Raw genomic sequence first — 24,866 nt, forward strand, 5'->3', positions numbered from 1 at the left:
GTCATTTACACACAAAACATTGCACTCAAGCGGACCTGCTGGCCATCAATGAGTTTTTCCCAACTGCGAAAACGATTCGCCGCATTGAATGTCATTAGTTTTCCTCCGTAAACGAACACAGTGTTGACAAAAACTCGCCAACGACTTACGACTCATTGTGGCTCTTTACCTTACTAGTTACATCGAGCTGGTAAAAATAGGTCCCATTCCGACTGGATTGACCGCTGTCCCATGGAAAACTTACTCATTTTGTGCGGCCCTAACAAGCGGCTGTATTACCAAAAGCAAAAGCCATACCCATCAGCACTTGCCGACTCGAGAGAGTTGCACGTTTGACGAACAGGATCGCTCGGCTGGTTCCAAGTCGGTACGGTATAGCCATATGAGACATCGCAACGGACGAAGCCCGACTGCTGCCTTGTTCACGTGGTATAAAACTGAATGCTGGGAGGAAATCGCGCTTAATATCACCTTGATCTTGAATCGGTAAAGTCGTGTTCGCGCCAGACAACGGATCCGATGGTGAAATTGGCCAGTCTGGTGTGACAGAGTGCGAGAAGCCAAATAGTACTTTTTTTTTTGGTTTTGGTTTTGCTTTTTTTTTTCAAGTGTGCTATGCGCTGACGGTGTAATTTTAAAGTGATAATTGTCCACCCACGCAAGTCGAACTTCGGTGACCGGTGTAATACTCCTTGGCCGTGCGTTGTGCAGTCTGCACCACGGTTGGTGAGCGTACAGAAAGAAAGTGAAATATTTAAGTGACCTCGAGTGATTGAGGTATTTTTATTCATGATGATAAGGAAACGGCAGTTGATAGCGCTGATGCTACTAGTGACCACCACCTGCAGCAGTGTGGCATCGGAGCAAACCGTGAAAGCGGAAAATAAAGGTATGAAAGCATTCCAGCCGAACACGAACGAACACAGAGATCTAAAAAAAATATAATGTACAAATAATGCCGGATAGCGTGGCGCGAAACAGATAATCAACAAAGTGTGAGATTTACAGCAGGCATAACTGCCAGCCAAATCCCAGTCAGTGAGCATAGGGGTAAAGATTGCCGGTAAATAGAAGGGCTCCCAATGATACTACAATGATGTATGATGTTGCACAACTTTTGTGGAGTGCTTTTTCTTCTCCTTATTTGTTCACCCTGTACACGCGTTGACCTTAAAATACGTGTCAATTATCGATACTCAAAATCAATTTATATAACGAAAGCGTACATATTGCTGTGGTATGTATTATCCATCACAATCGAAATCAATAGTACTGAACGAAATGGTGTGCCAAATTAATTTCAACGAAATTGCGTTAAGAGAAGTGACAGTTTAGTCTTGTTAAGAAGTAGAGCCGTCTTGAGTTAGTTTCAAATTTGATCAGTATCTATACGTATCTTTGATCGGGGAACTATACGAATGCAACTATTTAATGAAAACTGCGAAAATATTACCGCAGAAACGGAACTCGAACCTGTAGATGGCACCTCGCCCGGGAAATTGTTTTGGCAATTAAACTACTTTGGATATGAAAACACGTGAAGTGACAGCCCAATTGCTAAGAAGAACCAAGCACGCTTCGCTTTACTTGGCTCCAACTGAATGCTGTGGAATTGTAGTCCTATCTCTATGGGAACATATCCAACAGAAAAACAACACACACCGCATCACAAGTCTATCTTCACTTCTGCTTTGTCGTCAATCGCGGATTTGAGATTTTGCTTTTGTTACTTTTGCTGTTTATGGGGTATAACAGCGTCATCATCTATTCGATGATCATATTTATTATTTTTCGATAATTGAAACCACTTCGGGCTTACAACTGTTAACCTTTACTATTTCCTCGAATTCCAACAATACAATCAATAAAGTCATCCGTACTGCTCAAATTCAATTACCAATTGCCACGCAGTATATTCGGTATTTGTATAACTTTGCCCTTCGTCATTCGACAGTAGCCCTCTTAAATGTCCCTAATTTTGATTGAAACTTTCCCTTTAAATTGCTCCAGCTTCATCTTCTTCTGTTTCAAACAGGCAAAGCAAAGCAAAGTCTAGGCATTACATTCCTTTTGTGGAATTTGACCTTTCTGTTTCAACAGACTTCGCAGCCGATTCATAGCGTACAGAATCATTGCATGGCTAGTACTACGATTCTACTGACACTAAGAATCCTTCCAAGTCGGGGCTCGAACATATGACAACTGGTTTGTAAGACCAGCGCCCTATGCATTGAACCGCCAACCCGAGCGAACAAACAGGCACTAATCAAATGTTGGTTTTAATATCAAAATGAAAATATTGCAAAAAAGGTGGGAGAGTAATGTCAGAGACATAACTGGACAACGTGAATACGAGTAAAACTGACATGCTTTTTCCACATTTTCGAATACCGACAATCGCACGTCTAGTACGTGATTGATTGTGTGAGTTTTACAAACTTTCAATGCGTCACTTGCATAATTGTATCGGTACAATTAGAAGAAGACAAGACCAATTAAATAAAAAAATGCATTGCTCAAATTCATTCAAAAAATGGAAAAAAATCTACAGCAAATCCTTTTCAGCCGTCTAGGATTTCTAAATTTATCTTGGGAATTAATATGACATTCTTTTCAATAACTTAGTTATCAACTCGAAAATACAAATTGCATAGCGAATTGAGAGAATATCCACAAACCGAAATTAAGAATTGTAAAATATAAATTATTCATATTCACTCGCCAAACGTAGACTAAAAGTATCTATATTCCTTCAAAAATTCATGATAAATGGTAACGTAAATTCTTTTTTATACTGATATGATATGCACTTAACAAATTACATATATTTAGTAAACATCTAATAATTCAGTTCTAATTCCATATAAGAAAGATCTTATTTGAATATTATTCAGTTCTTTTATAAAATGATACAATAAAACAATAGCTAGGTGCTATATTGGCATCAAGTCAAAGATTTTAATGTGTAACAAACAACGAACAATTTCGCAAAAGGTGATCAATCAATCAATTTCAAGAGCATTTGAATTATAAATTGAATGACTAAATCGACAGTCCTTAAAAACATGCCCAAATGAATATTCCTTTCTTTTTACGCGGATTTCCGGGATTTCCGAAGTTACGCGGTTTTTTATCGTCATAAAAAAATCGATTTTGGAAGGCTAAAAATTTTTCTATTTCCTAAAGTCGATTTCCACAAAAAAATTTTTTGAGATTAAACCAGATCTGGACGTTTCATGCATTTCTAAGATATTTGGAATAAAAAATTTTTTTTCTTTATTTTGCAATTATTCCCGAAGTTACACGGTTTTTTACGCGAATTTCCGAAGTTACGCGGTTTTTTTACGCGGTACGTATTTCCCGCGTAAAAAGAGACCTCAGTGTAGCAAATTAAAAAAAAATCATGGTTTATAACCATTTATAGTTAGTGTCTCTTTTATTAGCGAACAAAACATGTCGTAAGTCCATTGCATTCAACCACTGAAAATATACCGTATTTATATGTGTTGGTTTTGCACAATACGCTTTGTGCGATGATTCGTTCAGTTCATGTGGTTGAAATTTTATGCGTCTTATTTTGGCACTGAATTTCTTTTTTTTTTTTGTTTTTTTAAATAACTATTTTTTGGAATATGGTTAAAATTACATTATTAAAATTTAAATTGGGTGTTCAGCCACAAGTGGTGACTTTTCAGCCCTATTATATATATGATTTGGTTATTACCATGAGGACATCATTTGCTTCCGCAATTCTGAGATTTTTGTGTAGGTAAAATTCTAAACCTACTTGTATTGTGTAATGGCACTGAATTTCATATTAATGCAAGTTCATACCAAACATTTTAGAAAACTTCAATTTTGAGTTATTCGTGGTTATCTCATACTACTGAAAATTTTATCCATTCTTGTACAGGCTAAATTTTGAAAAAGCGACCCATAGTAAAGTAAGTCGTATTCACGTCAAAAATCTAATTCCTGAAAAATCATCGAACTTTTCCCAATTTACACTCAGTGTACGGCAAACACATAACCGAAAAAAAATCACTTGTGTACATTGAACACTCAAGCAACCAGACGTTTCACAATTACTGAAGGATCAGGGTCATTTCGCCGAATGACATTTCGCCGAAAGTCATTTCGTCGAAAGCCATTTCGCCGAAAGGGTAATTTTACCGAAATCGTCACTAGTTTTAATATCGTAATTGAAATTGATAAAAGAAGACAAATAAAAAATGATTATGTTTACTCCCGTTTTGTTGACCTACAATCGTACTTCTGATGTGATCCAGAGACTTGAAATTTTTTTGTAGGTTTATTCATGATCCTTAGAACGGAATCCCCAAAATAACTTGTTGACCAAAATAACTTATTGACTTTATTTATTAGCTATCAGGCAATTGTTTCCGGAATTTTCCGATAAATGAGTGCAGATGGAAAAATATCTAATGCGGCTTCGCTACATCGTTTTGTTCGTATGCTATCCGACCTCGCTATCGCTCGTTCGGACCTAACTGAAGTAAAAAAACAGCTTTGAGTAGACCGGGCAAACGAGGCGGTTACAGGTTTGTATGCAAGAGGCCGCCGCTTCCGACGGCAGGTCGGCGGCCAACTCAGCTGGCGTCGCCATCTTGGCTTCGGTTATGTGGCTGCGCCACATGCGGGGATTTGAAGCAAAAAAATATTTTTGACCCTAAAAAAATTACCCTTTCGACGAACTGGCTTTTTCAGCGGAATAACCCTCTCGGCGAAATAACCCTTTCGGCGAAATGACCCATTCGGCGAAACGACTTTCGGCGAAATGGCATTCGGCGAAACGACTTTCGGCGAAATGACCCGCTCCCATTACTTTCTTGCTGCTTAAAAGTTTCCTTTGAGGACTTGAAAGTACAAAATAAATTCTGCGTGAACTTCCTCGGTGCTTAAGAAAACACGTGGTTATTTTTGACACGTTTTGATTTTTGGATAATTACTTCAAAACCGAGTTACTTAGCCAAATCCGTCCCTTTTATCCGAACTTTTGGTTAGTTGGACAGTGTATAATACCCTTTCTAATAACAATATAACATTACATGAATTATTATTTATGTAGCTTTTACCAATTTTACTTTGTATTATGACTATAAGCAATTTCCCAGAGGAACTCTTACCAAAATTTATTGTTTCAACGCATTTCCGTTACTTAAAAATCCTACCGTTTAAAATGTCTTGTGATTTTTACACAAAAATCATTTATTTTACAGATTCCATTTCTTCCTCGGTGAATGATTAAATAGGTAAAACTCGGGCAAAAAATCAAGGACATCTAATCTAATCTAAAGATTCCTTTAATTTTTAGAAAAAGATGGCGTGTATTGCATTGCATTATTCAAATATTTCAAAAAATGTGAAAAAACAACAGCTTATATGCTCCCTGTCTTAAAAAGTATTTTTAGAGACAACAATTGTTTGTATAAACACAACGCCCTGCTTTTAGAAGTCAAGTTGAAAATTATGAGATCTAATTCTTAGAATCCCAGATCAATTAAAAAGTCTCCGATCAACCATAACGAAGCACTTTTTTGGTAAGATTTGATTTTATTATTCAACACAGTTGCCTTCGGAGGTGATTCCAATGACTTTCTAACTTTTCGATACCATTTTTGTCCTCTGTTTTTGCATCTTCATCTGACTTAATATTTTTCCATCAAGCATTCTTTTGAGATCCGAGAACAGGAAAGAGTCACTGGCGGCCAAATCTGGAGAATCTGGTGCATTCGCAAACAATTTGTGCAGTTCAAAACCATCATTCGTTGTTGTTTTCAATCGATTGTGAGGTCGCGCGTCATTTATTTTACACAGAGTTTTCGCATTCCCAAAAAATCGATGATATGACAGAATGTACACGTTTGAATGATATCTTTACAATGTCTGTTACTTCATTCAACTTCACTTTTTGGTTCAGTTAAAATTATTTTATGATTTTATTGTTATGTTTTCTTTGCCCGTCTTCGGCCAATTCTCCTGGGGCAGAGTTCGGAACCTCTTAATCAACTGCTGTCAAAGTTTTCCTAAGAACTAGAATTAAAAACTTTTAGTTGAAGTAAACCCATGAAAAATCGGATAAGCGGAACAATTTGTTTAAATCAACCTTACCTTAAACCCGAGATGAGCCGAAAAATACGATATTTTCAATATTCAATCATTTTCAACAAACAACCAAATTGCCGATTTATTAATTGCTGGGTTGTTACGAAGAATTTCAAAATCAAAACGCGCGAAGTCGAAAACTAAAACACGCGAAATCCGCGCAAAGTGGAAGCATTACACTACTACTATTTCCGCAGAACTTTAAAATCCACTTACATATAATTTAAAAATCTGCATAAGTTTCTCATATAAACACAATAAATAAGTCCGCATACAACTTTTCTTAAACCAAACAATAACCACGTTCTCAAATTGAATGGTTTGGAATTGACATGGTCTGATCAAGCTAAATACTTAGGTTTAACGTATGACAAAAAACTCACTTTCAAGGATCACATTGAAGGCATCCAGGCAAAGTGTAATAAATATATTAAATGTTTATATCCTCTTATAAATAGAAATTCTAAGCTCTGTCTAAAAAACAAATTGTTAATTTATAAACAAATTTTCAGACCAGCCATGCTTTATGCAGTATCAATTTGGTCAAGTTGTTGTTCCACCAGGAAGAAAACGCTTCAAAGGATTCAGAATAAAATTCTGAAAATGATTTTGAAGCGTCCTCCCTGGTTCAGTACAAATGAGTTACACAGACTCACAAATATATAACCATTAGATGTAATGTCACAAAATATTATAAGCAAATTCCGACAAAAATCGATGCAATCTTCAATTGAATCGATTCGCTCTCTGTACTAGTTAGTAAGTTAGTATATAAGTTCCTTTTCCCCATTACACATTACAAGTAGGTTTAGAATTTTCCCTACACAAAAATCTCAGAATTGCGGAAGCAAATGATGTCCTCATGGTAACAACCAAATCATATATATATAATAGAGCTGAAAAGTCACCACTTGTGGCTGAACACCCAATTCAAATCTTAATAATTTAATTTTAACTCATATTCCAATAAATAGTTATTAAAAAAAAGTCCGCATACAACACGTCACTTTGCGCTGAACGATCAGCGTTGCTCTCCAGCAGGCATAAAAACTCCTCATCTATTGCATCAACAGATTACAATCATCCAAATGATGCATACCCTTAAATCTAGTTCTTCTATAGTAACTAAATCTAATGAGACAATAACATGAGGAACGATTTTGAGTCGCTTCAATGCGTTGGATATCCTTTTGGTAATAAGGTGACCAGAGAAAAGCAGCATATTTCAGAGTTGAGCGGACTAAAGTGAAATACTGAAAGCTCCGTACAACCATGTACAACCGAGAATATTTTAGTAACGCGGAAAATAAATCCGAATAGCTTAGAGGATTTGGTGATACTAAACTCTATGCGCTTCTTAAAATTTAACTTGGAATCCTGAAGAACACCCAGGTCCTTAACAGACGATGTGCGTTCGAGAACAGTTTGTGAAATATTATAGTCGAACTTGAGTACAGACTTTTTGCGACAAAAAGAGATGATGGCGCATTTTGTGGCATTTAGTTTGTTTCCATTTTGTTGATGTTACACCAATTAGTTAAACTGTTCTTGTAGAAGCTCAGAGTCAGCTGCAGATGTGATTGTATGAAATTATTTAAAATCAAGAACGAACGATAGTTTCATACACTTGATCGAAAAATTAAGATCGTTGACATACAATAAAATTATAAACGGTCCAAGGTGACTTCCCTGAGGAACTCCAGAGGTAACAGCAAATGATGAGGTTGTACAGTCTTATATTTCATGACTAGTTAGATATGATCGAAGCCAATTCAAAAATGTTCCGTTCAATCCCAGTCTACTTAACTTGAAGATCGTTATGTGATGAATAATTTTGTCGAACGCAGCAGCAAAATCAGGGTATACAGAATCTACTTGTAGTCATACTTGTGAAGAAGGTATGATGAAAGAAGTGTAGGTTACTTAATTTGTGGAAGTTAAACGATTTGGCTTGAATCCATGCTGACTCTCAGACATGTAGTCAGAGCAACTATGTGTTATAAAATCCAGAACTATAATTTCAAAATTTTGTCCTCTGAAGAAAACATTTTCTAGAACCGCCTTCTCGTAAATTTTGATTTTATCGAGGTGAAAATTCACCAATTCGGCCAGCTCGCTCATCTTTAATTTTGTTGGGTTTCTTAAAACTCACAAGCTTAAAAAATTTGCAGAGAACATTTTTTTCAAGCAAATGATTCACAAATGTGAAATGATGTTTCTTGAAATTCGTCCGAAATCCGCGCCATCCCATCAAAATCTGAACAAAAACCGCGCTAAATCCGCGAAAATTGCAAAATCCGCGAAAATCGCGAAATCCGCGCGACCGTAACAACCCTGTAATTGTAGTGGAAAGATAGTAATTTTCAAAGATTCAACATTCATCTTTTACCGATGTCATGACCACTGAGGACAGTACGCAACACATTCTTTTGGGTGTAAGTTTTTATTGCATGGTTAAAAATTTATGAAATATTGTGTAAAACTAGTTTAGAGTGTAATGTTGCCATGTACAACATTTCGTCATAATCTGTCAGATGGTGAATTAAAATTAGATAGGACTGAAGCCTGCTGACGAGGCAATTTAATAATTGTAAACGTAAAAGTAATCTAAAAATAACAGTTCATTTTGTATGATGTAAATAGAATGATGTTATTCATGAACATTTATATAAGAAGGAAAACTCCAAACTGCTTAGGAAATACTTAAAACGATTTTATTTTAAACAAATTTCATGTACAGTAATACGCGATGCGTTCAGTGCGAGTGATAATATAGAACTGATTTTTCTTTCATTTCATCGAGGGGTCTTTCTATCGTCCCACACGGCCTTTCCTGACATTACTTCCGACCCGGAAGTGTCCATGGTTTCATATGGTCTCCAGCAGTCGAAGTTACTCTCGGTCCTTCAGCATCTTCGTCGAGTTTTCGTACTTCGTACCGATCATTCTCTAAAACTTTTATGATTTCGTATGGTCCGTAAAACTTTGGCTTCACCTTTTGTCCTACACCGAACTGTGTTTTCGGTATGGCCACGGTATCGCCGACTTTGTACCTCTCTGTTGGTTTTTTACGAAGATTGTAGAACCTCCGATTCTCCTCTTGCATCTTATTAATACTTGCATGTGCCATGGTGCGCAAAGCGCTACGCTCTCGTTCAAATTCGTTACGGATTTCACGTTGCAATAGTTCGTGTAACAATTCATCTCCTTTTGTGCGCATTTTAACACCAAGTAACAGTTGAAAAGGAGTTGTCTCAATTGCTCGTTGCCAACTGCTATTTAGACACTTCTGTACTTCGCCTACATGTTTGAACCACTCATCGGATCTCGGAGAGGATAACTTGGTGAGCATCGGAATGATCACGCGATGGACGCGCTCCACCTGCCCATTGCCTCGGGGTACACCGGTCACGATAGTATGTAGTTTTTTTTTTTCGATTATAGAGGTTTTAACCTTAAGGTCATTCGCCTCTTCGGGCCAGAAAAATTTTCTGACCCTATGTGCGGGGTTGGGAACCGAACCCATGTGGGCTGCGTGAAAGGGCATCGACTTACACATCACGCTATACCCGTCCCCTGATAGTATGTAGTTCTATTTCCTCGTCATTACAGTATTTGGTGAACATTCCGGACGTAAACGCTGATCCTCTATCGCTAATGATTCTTCTTGGATTGCCAAAATTATCAGAGATTAATTTCAGCTTTTTAATCGTCTCGTCTGCTGCAGTAGTTTTTGTTGGAAATAACCAAACGTACTTCGTGAAAGCATCGATAACTGTTAAAATGTAGTTGTACGATTTTTTTGTCGAAGGCATCGGTCCCAGATGGTCTACATGGAACGTGTCCAAAGGAGCATCTCCTTTTGGAATCGGATGAAGTTCGCCCTCAATTTTTCCCCTCTTCCTTTCGCCGACAATGCAGGGAACACACGTGGCAATGCATCGTTTAATCTTATCTTCTATTCCAGGAATAAAGTAATCTGATTCAAGTCGTTGTTTGGTTTTCTTCACACCGAAATGACCCTTCTCATGCGCAGATCGAATCATCGCCGATTCCATGGACTCGGGTACATATATACGCTTGGCATCACCTTCACCATCGTAGAGCACGCCATTACTCACAGTGTAGTTTTTGAATGAACCATTTCCTACAACAGCTGCTTTAATCGCCTTAACCTTCTCATCATCTTCTTGAGCAGTACGCATTTGCGCAGTTACGGAAGTTGCTACGATAAGCACATCAGCGCGGGACAGCGCATCAACATGGGACATCTTTCCTCCTGAGCGATGTACGACTTCATATTCAAATTCGGCAAGTGTAACGACCCATCGTGCTACGCGTGCGTTCATCTTACGTTTCATCATCGTATCTTTGAATGCGCGGCAATCAGTAACAATTTTAAACTTGCAACCCAGTAAATAACATCTAAACTTTTGCAATGATTCAACTACCGCTAATGTTTCTAACTCGAATGAATGGTAATTCTGCTCAGCAGCGTTCGTGATACGACTGAAAAAATGGCACGGATGAAATTTCCCGTCATCTTCGGCGCGTTGCATCAAAATGCCAGCTAACGCAAGTTTACTAGCATCCGTATGTACTTCGGTTTCAGCGTCGGGTCTAAATATTCGTAGCACAGGATAACTTGCCAACCACTCTTTAATACGATTAAACGCACCTACAGCTTCTTCATTGAATTCAAAACAACTCCCTTTTCGTAACATACCTGATAACGGACGTGTGATTTCAGCGAACGAATTAATGAATTTTCTGAAATAACTTGTCAATCCGTAAAAACGTTGTAACTGTTTCGTGGTTCTCGGTTGCGGGAATTGCTTTAACTTCTCGACTTTATCGGGTGCTGGTTCTATTCGACCGTCGTATACCGTGTATCCGAGGTATTCAACATGACGTTGTAAAAAGACACATTTACCCCAATTAAACTGCAAGCCAGCCGCTTCAGCGACTTCTAGAACTTCATTCAATATTTTTAACCTTTCATCTACATCTTTGGAAGGGATAATTATATCATCCACGAAAACAATCACTTTGCCATCTTTAATCAAATCTTTCAATACTGTATTGATAAATCTATCGAATGCGTTTCCACTGGTGCATAGACCGAAGGGAGCACGCAGGAATTCATATTGGCCTTCGCTGGTCACAAACGATGTATACTTCTGACTGTTACGCTCAACAGGTACGTGAAAATACGAACTTTTCAAGTCCAGCGTAGTGAATATACGGGCATTAGACAACTTATCAATTTGTTCCTCCAAATTCGGCATAGGGAACTTATCACGGAGCATCCTTTTATTGATTTCACGATAATCAACACAAACGCGACGTGAACCGTTTTTTTTCGGAACGACTACAATTGCACTAGCATATTCGCTATCAGATGGCTGGATTATTCCGTCTCGTAGCCATTCATCTACCTGTTTCTTCACAACATCCATTTCAAGTGGTGCGAGACGTCGCGGATTCTCACACACTATATCGTTGTTTGTTAGTCTGATTTGTAATTCATTTGTCGCCTTCACTTTGGTTGCTGGTTTATAATTTTCAATAAGTTGCATAATCTGATCGCGATATTGGTACGGTACAGTTATCTCGTTTGCATTCATATATTCTTCAATGAGACCAATCCACTTCGCATCACACGCATCCGTCACAGAATCTTCAACCGATAATTTTGTAATACGGACACCACTCGGCGTGATAGCATAGTCGACACGGTGAAGGTAATCCATTCCGATTATCATTGGCATATCGATAGCACTATTCGGGACAACATAAACACGAATTTCGTACTCATCATTTTCGATTAGCATTCTCAAAATAGCTTCGCCACACACAACGCTAACATCACCGCCGTAGCCACGGACTTTTTGGCCAGATTTTTGTAACTTTTCGCCGCTTTTTTCGAACTTTAACCACAAATCTAGTCGTACCAGAGACAGTTCGCTACCAGTATCAACAAAAGCACGGATGTCCAAATCATGTATTTGAACGTTTACATACGGCTTCAAATTGTTTACTGTTTTCAGAACGTTAACCGTTGCTGTCTGCTTTTTATTAGACTTTTTGTCGTTTTTTTTCTGACACTCCTTTGACAGATGCCCATACGTGTTACAGTTAAAACACTTCGGCCCGTTACTTTTCTGCGGACATTCGCCTGCGACGTGTGTAGATTCACCGCAGTTAAAGCAATGTCGTTTTGTGTCATTTTTTTCGCTCTCCTTTTTCTGTTCCAATTTCCGTTGTTCCTTCCGCTTAAGGTGCCCATCATCTGATCGGGATTTCTTATAGGATTTCCTTTGCACTTTCTCATAGTTTAACAGCTTTTCTTTCAAGTGCTTAATGGTCTGCGCTTCGTATAGGATAGCCCGATAAAATTCATCGTCGGTAATTCCGTCAATCACGTATTCGCATATGCTTGGTTCATCCAGCTGTATTGGAAGAGCGATTCGCTGCATTTCGTATATGTAGTCGTGAATGGACTCGATCGAATTCTTTTTTCGTGCTGCCAGTTTACGGTGTACGTCACTCGCTCGTATAACCGGGGAGAACTCTGCCATTAAAGCGTTTTTTAGACTGACAAATGAACTAAAGTTTCGTTGCGCAAATACAAATCGTCTTGCTGTATTCGTTAACTTTTTGCGGCACATGATCAGCTTTTCTTCGTCGTTCCAACGCGCTATATTTGAAATAGACTCAAATTGTTTCATCCATAACTTCACATCTTGACCATCGTCGGCTCCGAAAGATTCGATGCTATCTTCGACATCACGAAACGAATACGGTTTTCGCGGCAGTTGTTTTCGCAATCTCGGGGTAGATGCCCCCCGTTCTTCGTTATCATTGTAATTATTCTTGTCATCGTCGTCGGATCTGTTGCTGGCGGCTTCCGTTCCTTCATCGTTGGACTGTTCTTCGTTTCCGTCGTCGTCGGTAACATCGGCTGCGTCGCTTTCATCGGCTACGTCGCATTCGGATTGCTTCTCCGGATGATTATTATCGGGTGCCTCGTCGTTGGCACACAGACATGCATCGTTCGCATCGTTGTCGTGAGCAGTGCTGTAAAACTTCATTCAATTCAATTGAAACCGAATGTGGAACACATTGACGATCTCTCGAATGCAGTAAACTTCACTCTCTGACACACACAATGTTTGCTGACGGCCCGAACGGGCAGCATTCAGTCATCAATCGTTTCTCTTCAATCGAGGCTCAGTTTAACCACCGTCAGTTGATCTCTTGAAGTAACAAAATATCTTTTTCAATAGTGTGAGAGCGGCCTTCAAATGAGGTTCATGTAAACATTCCAATTGGTTCAAGATAATAGATGAAAGACAAACCAGATTGCTGAAATATCAATCACAGAATACACATAAATTAATTGTTTCCTCCTTCAGTTTTCATTTTTAATACTTTACTCCATTTATAATTCTATTCGTTCGAATTCGCTTACTACCAAGAGCGAATGCAATGAAGAAGTTACACTACTCCGCACTTGAAACTGAGCAAGCAAAACTTCAAATGACTATCAACGATTATTCAACTGACGATGAATTCCGGGAGCTTCACTTGAAAATGGCAGCAAAAGTCTAATGAATTAGTAGGGATATGCTGATGGTCAGCGGCCATAAATTTCGTTTTCATCTTATATTATTCGATTGAAAATGAAATTTTACCGCACTGGTCGTGAGAAACAATTCTTTCTGCCATCGTTTTTTTGTCTCCTTCCGAAGATATTCTCCGTCTTTCGCACTCTCGCATCAAACCAACTTTTGTGAAATTTTCACATAACTTTGCGACGCGGTCGGCCATCTTGCAATCATCTATCGAGATTTCACTTTTAGATGATTTACTGAAGTTTCCAATCCACAGAAGAGCTTCTAGTAACTCAACATTCCGATTTGAGCCCCCATATAAGAAGGAAAACTCCAAACTGCTTAGGAAATACTTAAAACGATTTTATTTTAAACAAATTTCATGTACAGTAATACGCGATGCGTTCAGTGCGAGTGATAATATAGAACTGATTTTTCTTTCATTTCATCGAGGAGTCTTTCTATCGTCCCACATTTATTCAGCGGAAAGATTTCTTACTGAGCATTGAAAACAGTTCTATGAACACATGATTTACTATGAACACATCTTTGTTTACTGTCCCTTTCAACTATTAATACATATTGCTGTACATGCGGATCAAAATTGGGCAGGTTTTATCATTATTCTATATAAAGAGTCAAAGAAAAGGATTGTCGATAGTACCGTTATAATCGAAACAGATAAAAACATAGAGAAACTGTCATTTGCACTTAGGATCTTTTCTAATGTTCGTCTTCATTTGAAGCACATCAGCTTGATTAAGTTTCTCTCCGACGAATGGACAATGGAAAATGTGCGTAACAAGTATAATATATAAACGATGACATCTCTGTTGGATGAACTTTTAAAAAGTTGTGAAAAATTATCATCAATTGAAACAACTAACTGTTGCCATCCGTGTTTGGATTGATTTCTCCTTGGACTTCCGTTGTACCCATTCACACCCACGTGCGAGTGAAACTGGTCCTCAATTTCTCTCCTGCAACATATTCCGAGTAGATACCCAAGTGCACGTACTGTATCAAACGAAAACACATCTTATTTCGATAATTAGACAAACATCCGCAGCTTTTTTTTATTTGGTTTATTTAAACTCCGCGACTGTGCCGCCGATTCAAAGTTCGTGAAGCCGCATCACAGCCCACAGAATAACAATTGACCGTATATGCGTGAGCACGGTCCGTTCACTGCGTTCGCCGCTTGAAGTTTGTAAATTACCGCGATGAATTATTCACCCGAAATAACGCTCCTAGCCGCAAGTTCGACCCGATCTGCCATCGTTAGTGGCTTTCTTTACTTTCGTTTCTTTATACATGTTTAGTCTAATTTTTGTTTCTCACTCTCTCTCTCTCTTCCTTTCCCATCTAATGTCAGTAGTTCACTACTGCACAGACCCCGAACAACTTAGTGACCGGTATTTAAGCTTATTATGTTCCTACCAATTTAACGTACTTATATATTTTTGGCACAAAATGATCTCTCCAAAATAAGAAATATATATCTGCGTCAAACAAAAGCTTGAGGAAGGAAAGCATTGTTTGTTCACTGGTAATCTGTCAAACTGTAAACTGTCATTCAACTTCACTCAGAGTACCTTCTTCGCTACTCTCATTTCATTATGTAAGGATCAGATAAGGACACGATTGAGATTTGTAATTTAAATTGGAATTGAATGGAATTTAATTTTACACCACTTTCTTCAGCTTCGAGGAACCTCAACGTGCCGTGATTCATTAATATCCAATCATAGCAAACGATAAAATGTTGACGTGCCAGAGCGCAATTGAATAAAATAGTGTGCGGTATGATGCAAAAAAATTCAAATAGCTGACCTTTAAAGACCATGGAAAGGTGTGGCTCGAACTTACTTTTGTGCTTTTTATCGATAGAACATAGCAGAAAGAGTGCTGCAGCACAGTTTGGTAGCCGATGGTTGTTTAGTTGCTGAAATAAATTACTATTCAGTTAACGAGAAATGCCTGTTATCGCAATTTAAAATTTAAAATCATCCTCTGATACGAATAAGCCTTTGAATTCAAATTCTGGATCGTAATCTGGCGGCACGGAGTACACCTGCCAGAAATAAAACCAGCTTCGATCCGTTGCATACATAATCAAAAAAAAGCAACAGTCAACCGTCACGAGAAAGAGTTTTATGGCGAGCTTGTAGATGCTCTAGAAATCAAATCAGTATTTTATAGTAATGTGTTTGGGACTCTCACACTGCATTTGAGAACGTAGCACTACGCTAGTTTAGGATCGAAATTATATTTTGTTTTTCATAAACACGTTTCAAACAGTAGTTACGTACAAGAAACATTCAAATAGTAAGGGCCGTTCGCTTATATTTCAAAATCGACAAGTCATAACACGCTTGAACTTGTACATGTCTGTACGTGCACTACTCGATCATCTAATTCCGGTGTTGTTTTGAATCAGTAGTCATTTGCCTTTCAGTGCGTACAGTAAAGTAATGCCGCGATAATCGTTGCTTCCGTCAGGGCAAAGAAGTTGGCGATGTGATGAGATTTTTGTGTGCGAAAGGAACTTTTCAGCTGCTTCAGCCAATTTATTTAGAGTTATGTCTAGTTTAACTATACAGTTTCATGGACAAAGCTTTGAGAATGACCAGGAACTTAAGAACACCGTTAAAACTGCACAGTTAGAAAGAAAACTACAAAAACCCATTGAATCAACGGTAACGAAAAGCGTCCATGTAACAGATTTTTACGGTTTGAAAATTACATGCATAGACTTGACTCGAGAAACATGAGATCACTTAGAACGTGCGTGTAACGATTGATCCACAGAAGTACGTATCTCTTTCACTGGTAAATGATTCATATAAATCATACAGTCATACTAGTTAGCCGTGTGAAAGTGGCAAGTGAAAATTACGTGAGAAACATGTGAAATTTAATCAGTCATAACAGAAAAACCTATTATAGTCCACCTAGTGGTGTAATGATGCCTTTCTCATATTACTCCTACGAGAACCATCATAAATATTACTGTGGAATTCTAGAAAAAAACTGTTGATTGAGTAGAAATAGGAAAATTTGTTCGGACGTAATCTCACCAAATTTACAAATCCTGTATATTGTGTAGTAGTCTACACAACAAATTCAGGAATTCCGGATGTAGCTGTAAGACTTTTCCTTTGAATCTATAAGTTTTTGAAAACAGTTTTGGTTGTCTTGAAGAAAAAAAAAGAGATCTGTTTTGTAATTTTTGACCACTATTCTTAATACTTCCGAAAACTGGAATGGCCGAAGTTGTTTCGTATGGAAAGCAACAAATATGATCTACAAATTGAAACAGTATCTGAGGATGGTGACTCAGACATTCACATTTGGACACTAGTATGCATGCACGCTGTATGCATCGTTCGTAAAAGCCTGTTGTGTTTTCTTCTTCCGTACCAGCACGTACCGCCGGTGCATTCCGGTTTTGTATCGTCATTTTATAAGCTGGTTTGAAAGCTTTGGCACACATCGCCCTGTGATTGCGGAATTGGAATTCGGATTCGGATGAAATTTTGCGGTAGATTTGGAGACAATTTAAATCACGATTTGTGTAAATCGGTTCAAGTATCGTTGAGAAATCGAAGTGAGTTCTACTTTTAGGATTTTTCTTCTCTATTTTCTTCCGGATCTTCTTTTTTTTTGGATGGGAAATTGGTTTAAACGTGAATCCGATTTTAGAATTTTGGAAGATGCTCAGAGACAGTTAATTTTTAACCTCGGCGAAACATTAGCTTTTACGAGATTTTGAATAAAAATAATAAAATGTTAGTCAGTACGTTTTCGTTCAGTTTCAGTTAGTTTTTTGTCGAAGCTCGATTCCTGTATGTTTTTATTCGTTTTATGCCAATTTCAGTTCGCTTTCTATTAGTTTGTCTCTTTTCTATAGGTTTCCGTTTGTTTTCTGTACGTTTTCATTTGTTTTTTTTTTGTTCCTGTCGATTTTCTATTAGTTTCAGATCGTGTTCAGTCAGTTTCAGTATGTTTTCTGTCAGTCAATTTCAGTTTGTTTTTCATTCATTTACTATCCGTTTTATTTTTTTAATTTTTCGCCCGTTTTCTGTCAGTTTCAGATTATTAGCTTGAACTTGAGCTCATCTTCTGTCGGTTTCGACAAGGCTGAGTTTATTTTCGGTCAGTTCTAGTTTGTTTTCTGACAGTTTTGTTCAATTTATTGTCAGTTTCAGTTAGATTACTATCATTTTAATTTTGTTTTTGATGAGTTTCACTTTTTCCATCAATTTCAGTCTGTTTTCTGTCAGTTTTAATTTGTTTCCTGCCAGTTGCATATTGTTCTCTCACTTTCAGTTTGTTTTCTGTTATAATCAGTTCGCTTTCTACCAGTTTCTGTTCATTTTCTGTCGGTTTCAATATGTTTTGTTGTTCAGTTTCATTTTTTCCTGTCAGTTTCAGTTCATTTTCTGTTAGTTTCAGTTTGTTTTCTTCAAGTTTTCATTCGTTTTATTGTCAGTTTCAGATCGCGTTCTCTCAGTCCGCTTTAAGTCAGTTTTAGTTTGTTTTGTTTTATTTACTATTCGTTTTTTTGTAACTTACCGCCCGTTTTCTGTCAGTTTTAGGTTATAAACTTGAATTACAGCTCATCTTCTGTCAGTTTCTGTCGGTTTCGTTTTTGTTAAGGGTGAGTTTATTTTAGGTCAGTTTTAAGTCATTTTTGACAGTTTCAGTTTGTTCTCTATCAGTTTAATTTGGTTTTTGATAAGTTTCAATTGTTTCCATTAGTTTCAGTTTGTTTTCTGTCAGTTTTTTCAGTTTTCTATCAGTTTGTTTGTTTTATGTCAGCTTCAATACGTTTTCTGTTAATTTAAGTGTGTTTTCGCTCTGTTCTAGTTTTATTTTTATTTGTTTTGTCAGTTTCAGTGCACTTTCTGTCAATTTAAGCTTGAATTCTGTCAGTTTTATTTTTTTTCTGTTAGCTTCAGCTTCAGTTAGTTTTTTTCTGTGTCAGTTTTAGTTTTTTTTCTGTCAGTTTCAGTTTGTTTTCCTTAAGTTTTCGTTCGTTTGCTGTCAGTTCACTTTCAGTCAGTTTCAGTTTGTTTCTATTTAATTTTCAATTCGTTTTTTTTTTGTAATTTTTCGCCCGTTTTCTGTCAGTTTCAGACTATTAACTTGAATTAGAGCTCGTCTTCTGTCAGTCCCCCTAAGAACGTTGCGCCCTGGGTGAATGCCCCCTTTGTCCCCGCCAGCTACGCCTCTGCATCACCTTATGATACCGGAACCGGACATCAGATCTAGATAGAATTTAGAACACACTTCGGTAATACCTTTCATTTGAATCTAATGAGAATCGGCCTTAGCATCTCGGAGCAATTTAAGTCAGTTCCATTTTGAAATTTTTGACAACTATTTCCGGTGCTTCCCTAACCGGAAACTGCGAACGGTATTTGGTCATCTGTTAACAAGCTCTACAAATCAGAGAAAATTATAAACAATGTCCATTAAATTTTTAGCTTGTTCCATGGCTCTATGAAAAAACTTTATAGTAATAAAAAGTTTTACACTTATCACCCTGTAATTCCAGAACCAGTAAACGGTTCCAATAAAATTAGTATTTTTTTAAATTTTTTAAAGCATAGGACTTCTTTGAATCCAAGTTCTTGGAAAAGGTGTTGTTTTCTTTGTCAGACAAGGGGTTCACTATCATGACAGTTGTGCCCCAATTTTTTTTTTGACTTTACTTCGAAGACTAATTGCAGGGTTGTTACGCAAAATTTCGAAATCAAAACGCGTGAAATCCGCGCGAAGTCGAAAACTAAAACGCGCGAAGTTGTAAACTAAAACGCGTGATATTCGAGCGAAACGTTTACACCACTTTTATTTGGAGCAGGGAAACGGACACTAGAGTTAGTTCCTGTCTAACTTGCTCTCCAGGAGGCGTAAAACCTCCTCATCTTTTGCATCAAAAAATTACAATAATCCGAATGATACATTTCCTTAAATCTAGTGCTTCTATAGTAATAAGACAATAACATGAGGAACGATTTCCTCACGATACGTGATACATGAGGGTCGAAAGAATTGAAACATTTGTTCAATATGCGCCAAATGCTAGAAATGGGCTCATTGTAATTAGTTCTAGCATAGGGAATCCGAAGAAAAAAATAGGATCGAAGATTACGACGTCGAATGCCTAGTTGTCACAATTGCAATAGCTCGGAGCAATCGATTCACGACGGACAGATAATAAGTCGAGTCCAATCAGTTTGCAGCGGTCATGGTAACTCGGTAGGTTTAAAGGATTACAAGTTTCTAGGTAGGTTTAAAGGAGAGTTGAGCGAACGCAATACAGAGATTTCCGAAAATTCTTTAGTAACACTGAAAATAAATCCTAACAACTTAGAGGCTAGGCTTAGAGATAGTAAACTCTATGTGCTCCTTTAAACTTAATTTGGAATCCAGAAGAACACACAGGCATTTAACAGATTTAAAACCATTTTGTTGATGTTACAACAACTAGGTTCATTATAACTGTTCTTGTAGGAATTCTCAGTCAGCTACTGATTTGATTATATGCAATATTTTTAAGTCATCGGCGAACGATAGTTTCATACACTTGATCGAAAAATTTGGATCATTGAGATACAATAAAAATATAAACGGTCCGAGGTGCCTTCCTTGAGGAATTCTAGAGGTAACAGCAAATTGTGAGGTTGTACAGTCTCCTATTTTCATTATCATTTCACGACCAGTTAGATAGTTCCGGGTTGGTGGTTCAATGCATAGGGCACTGGTCTTACAAACCAGTTGTCGTATGTTCGAGCCCCGACCTGGAAGGATTCGTAGTGTCAGTAGAATCGTAGCATCAGCCATGTAATGGTTCTGTACACTCTGAATCGGCTGCGAAGTCTGTTGAAACATAAGGTCAAATTCCACTACAGGAATGTAATACCAAGGCTCGAAACCAATTTAAAAATGATCCGTTAAATGCCAGTCTACTTAACTTGGAGATCGTTATGTAATGATTGATTTTGTCGAACGCAGCAGAGAAATCGAAGTATATAAAATCTACTTGTAGTCGTACTTGTAAAGAACGTACGATGAAGTAAGTGTAGGTTACTAAATTTGTGGAAGTTGGCATGAATCGATGCTAAATCTCAGATATGTAGTTAGGGCAACTAACATATGTGGCAAAAATCCAGAACTATAATTTCAAACAGCTTCGATACAACGCACAAAGCAGCAATTCCACTGTAGTTGAAAATTTTGCTTTAAGAATGAGATTTTTATCGATGAATAGCATTCCATTTATTACGTTCTTTGCATTATTGAATGCGTTTTCACTGAGACTATATCTTCTATCAGACTTCAATATCTTTGAGTTCAAAAATCTTCTTTCGAGAAAATTCTAGCACATATATTGAAAAGTTTTTGTAATTCCCGGTAACAACTCTGCTGAAATAGCAATTTGTACAACTCGAATATCTGAGAAAGAAAGAAGAAAACATTTGCCGCCTCCTCGTAAACTTTGGTTTTATCAAAGTGAAAATTTATCAATTCGGCCAGCACGACCAATTGCTGGAATATTCGTCCATCTTTAATTTTTTGGGGTTTAATACAACTCACAAGCTTTAAAAATGTTGTAAAGAACTTTTTTTTTAGCAAATGATTAACAAATCTGAAATAATGTTTCTTGAAATCCGCGCCATCGCATCAAAATCTGAGCAGAAACCGCGCGAAATCCGCAAAAATCGCGAAATCCGCGCGACCGTAACAACCCTGTAATTGTGAAACTCCGAAAAAAATTAATTCGACTAATCGGTACTCCTGACATGTTCATAAGTTCGATAAATAGCTTGTTTTTAATAAGAACGACCGCAAATTCTGTTTTTACCCAAATCATCTTCTTCCATGAATTTACAGAAAAAAAAGTTCTACTGATCCGTGTGTGGACCAATTATGGTTAAACAAGGCAGTGCTATGTTTCGCATATAACCTCAAAAAATAATCAACGTTTCATCCCAATTTCCCCACAAACATAATTTTATATTAAATTCAGATTTACAATACCGGCGCAAATCCAATATGACCTATCAATATTGGTCCGTATTACGCAGAAAGCTTCAGTGATCCAAATTCACATATTGAGATTGATAGTACTAACCCGTGTAACCCTCTTTACTCCGACTTATTTTATAAGTTGTAACTCTGGCCGAACCTTCTTTCGCATTCGCTGAGAGCGTAGTAGATTATAAGTAGATTCAATGACCGGACGAATCTTGTTGTGCCGTTTATAACTGGTCAGCTTACTGCCCCGTTAATAAGTAGGTGATTTATGCGCCACTCTCTGGTTGAGAGATCACCCGCCAATTCTTGTTTGCCCGGCTTTAGACCTTAAAGGGGAAAGGTTCATTCTATCCCTAATCAGGGAAGGGAAGCGAGCTAGCTGACTCAAACGGCTCTTGAAACAGAGAAAGGATCTAACCGCAACCTGAGATCTCCCGCGCGCTCAACGCAATCGTCTATGCCGGGGAAATTATCATCATAGGTAAACCTCGGAATCCTCAATCTAGGCGGAGGAGCAGAAAGATTCGGGATTCGTTCGGATCGATTTCGGAGTCGACCTCTCCAGTAAACAAACAATCAACAATCTAGAACGCCAAACGCTAACATGAAATTACTTCTCCAGCAAACTAAAGACGGGACGACTTCATATAGAGCAAATCTATCTACATTGCATACTACAAATTTAAGCTTTATTGTATCCCATTATCGTGCAAGTTGAAAGGCTTTTAGGGTTTATTTTACAATTACATTTATTCGTGTCTACGCTTTCCGCGGTCTTGCATTCATGCCTAGGCCTAGTCTTAGTCCCTTTCCTTTCCCTTTTCCACATTCATCTCCTACATGTATCTACTGTACGGAATCTCCGTGATCACTAAGATGCTTTGTTTCGTGTGTCTCGTGTGCTGATTCACTGTGCTTTGTCTCGGTCTGCCGTGCGGCTGGCAGCCGTTGCTTATAAAGGGTTCACTTAAATATATCGAGGGTAGTGACCCTAGTTTGAGTCACATGCGCATGGACACTCACAAACAGAACGTGCAAATTGTTTTACTCACGACCTAGGTTTTACGTGGTTCTGCAGATGGCGGTAACAACGGATGACATTAGTTTCTCCTTCTGCTGCTGCTGTGTGCGACCGCCTTCGATCACACCGAACCGGCGCTGAAGTCCTTACCGCAGATTCGCACGGCGTGGTACGAACGCCGCAAATTCCGGCCGTAACCGAAATGAAAGTTGTCGACGATGACGTGATTGCTGGTCTGCCCTTCTAAGGGTGCGATGATGACGTCAGCGACCCTCTTCCGGCCACATGTACCGCCGGGAAAACCTTGCGAGCTGACGGTGGGGTCAGAAATTGTCTCTAACGAGATTTGGTGGTGTGCCGGACGTCGGACCGTTGCGAATCTATAGAAATTAAACATTACACGCCATATGGCGAATAAGCACCTTCTACATAGCACATAGTGTGAGAACACGAGGCTTACCCTTTTGACTTTTGTTCCACACACGACACTGCCTACGCTAACTGCCACTGTATCGACAATATAAGCTATCTGTTTGGGAAAGGAAAACTAAACTTTAGCTAACTGCGTGAAGTCTTTTCATGTTACTTATAACCTGATCAAACACACCACGTCGCGAATAACAAATTACGGACAACTCCTGCCTCTTCCACTAGTCAGACCAAAGTGAGAACTCGAGGTCTGGAAATCCTCAGACTACCCGGGCATTTGGTAATCTTCGTTACCGGAACTTGCAAGGCGAAGTTTGTTAATTGCGTTTAAACGCACGGAAACCCAAATTTCAGCAATGGTTATCCTTTTCTAGCGAACCGTCTTAACCATACTAACCAGATCCCCCTCGCGTATTAAAGCGAAACGAACATTTTCCTACACATTTAGCCAAGGGTCAGTGGCCGCATTCGGCTGTAAAGCTATTATCATGTGAACGAGAGTGTCACAGAAGCTATTATCATGTAAACGAGAGAGTCACAGAAGCTATTATCATGTCCGCGAGTGAGTCACCGAATCACGAAGCGCCAGTGCCATGGGTAACTCAGTTGGGTGTTATAGCAAACCTTCCATTGAATGCAGTTCATTTGCGGTGCTTCAAGTTGTTGATTTGCGTCGGATAATTTATGAGATAAATAATCGATAAATTAGATATTACTTATGACATTCATTTAATATTTTGGTACTGACGATAAACTAACTAGATATTTTTACAGATAAGTCTGCAATAACTATTTTACGAATATGTACTTGTTACACGTTTTACCCCAATTTATCCTTAAACTGAGTCTTAAGATTTCGTTCCAGATTTGGAAAAAGGTTCGTATGTGACTAAGAATAGAACAAAACTTAACCGCATTAAGCCTCCTTTCGGTATGCGAAAGAAAGTTTCACCAGAAATACGACTTATGAAATAAATTGAGGTAAAACGGTAATAGAAGATTCGTGAGGTAATTGAACCTATGTGTACTCTGCTTTTTTTAGCTTTCTTTGTGATATCGATCGATTTGAATTAACCGAAATCAACCTCCTTTAGGTATGTGGAAGAAAGTTTAACCAGAAATACGACTTATGTAATAAAGGGTTAAATGGACTAGTTCTGTCATTGCCATTGTATTGAATTGGATCACAGAAGTTTTGTGGTAATATGAACCAATTTTGATATATCGTATTGGATCTGATTTTTGACTTTGGATCATATTTCAGCTGAATATTATAACTAGAAAAGAAATGGGGTAAAACGGTACAACGAGTTTGTTGTTGGCATTTAAACTATATGCAATCGATTTGTTAGTCTTTTTTACATCAGAAACACTCTATTCGTTCTTCTACAAATACTTCGGATTTATGTTGTGTAGGTAAGCTGGAATACAATACAGTACAAAAGGGAACTTGAGGTAAAATGTACATCAGTCGGTGCTGAACGTTCGCACCGCACGCGTATAGCTCTTGGCTCCTGGAAATTTTTTCTGGCTACCTAGAGTTTCATTGATTCAAGGCTTCAGTCTTTTTCAAGGCTACCTGAATCACTAACAGTCTTTTTAAAGACTACAAATTAGTCAGCCTTTCT

General features: G+C 38.0%; 1 protein-coding gene across 3 annotated transcripts in view; it reads left to right on the forward strand.

Moving 5' to 3' along the window:
* The first annotated feature begins 483 nt into the window (after positions 1–483).
* The window catches only part of LOC131435357 (uncharacterized), a 78,594-nt gene continuing 54,211 nt past the window's right edge, over positions 484–24,866 (forward strand). For all 3 annotated transcript variants that reach the window (XM_058603162.1, XM_058603164.1, XM_058603163.1), the window contains exon 1: positions 484–889. In XM_058603162.1, coding sequence (XP_058459145.1) covers positions 790–889 — 100 coding nt within the window. In that variant the 5' untranslated portion in view covers positions 484–789. The remainder of the gene's footprint in view (positions 890–24,866) is intronic.

The sequence above is a fragment of the Malaya genurostris genome, chromosome 3, assembly GCF_030247185.1.
Source record: "Malaya genurostris strain Urasoe2022 chromosome 3, Malgen_1.1, whole genome shotgun sequence".
In the NCBI taxonomy this organism is placed as follows: domain Eukaryota; kingdom Metazoa; phylum Arthropoda; class Insecta; order Diptera; family Culicidae; genus Malaya; species Malaya genurostris.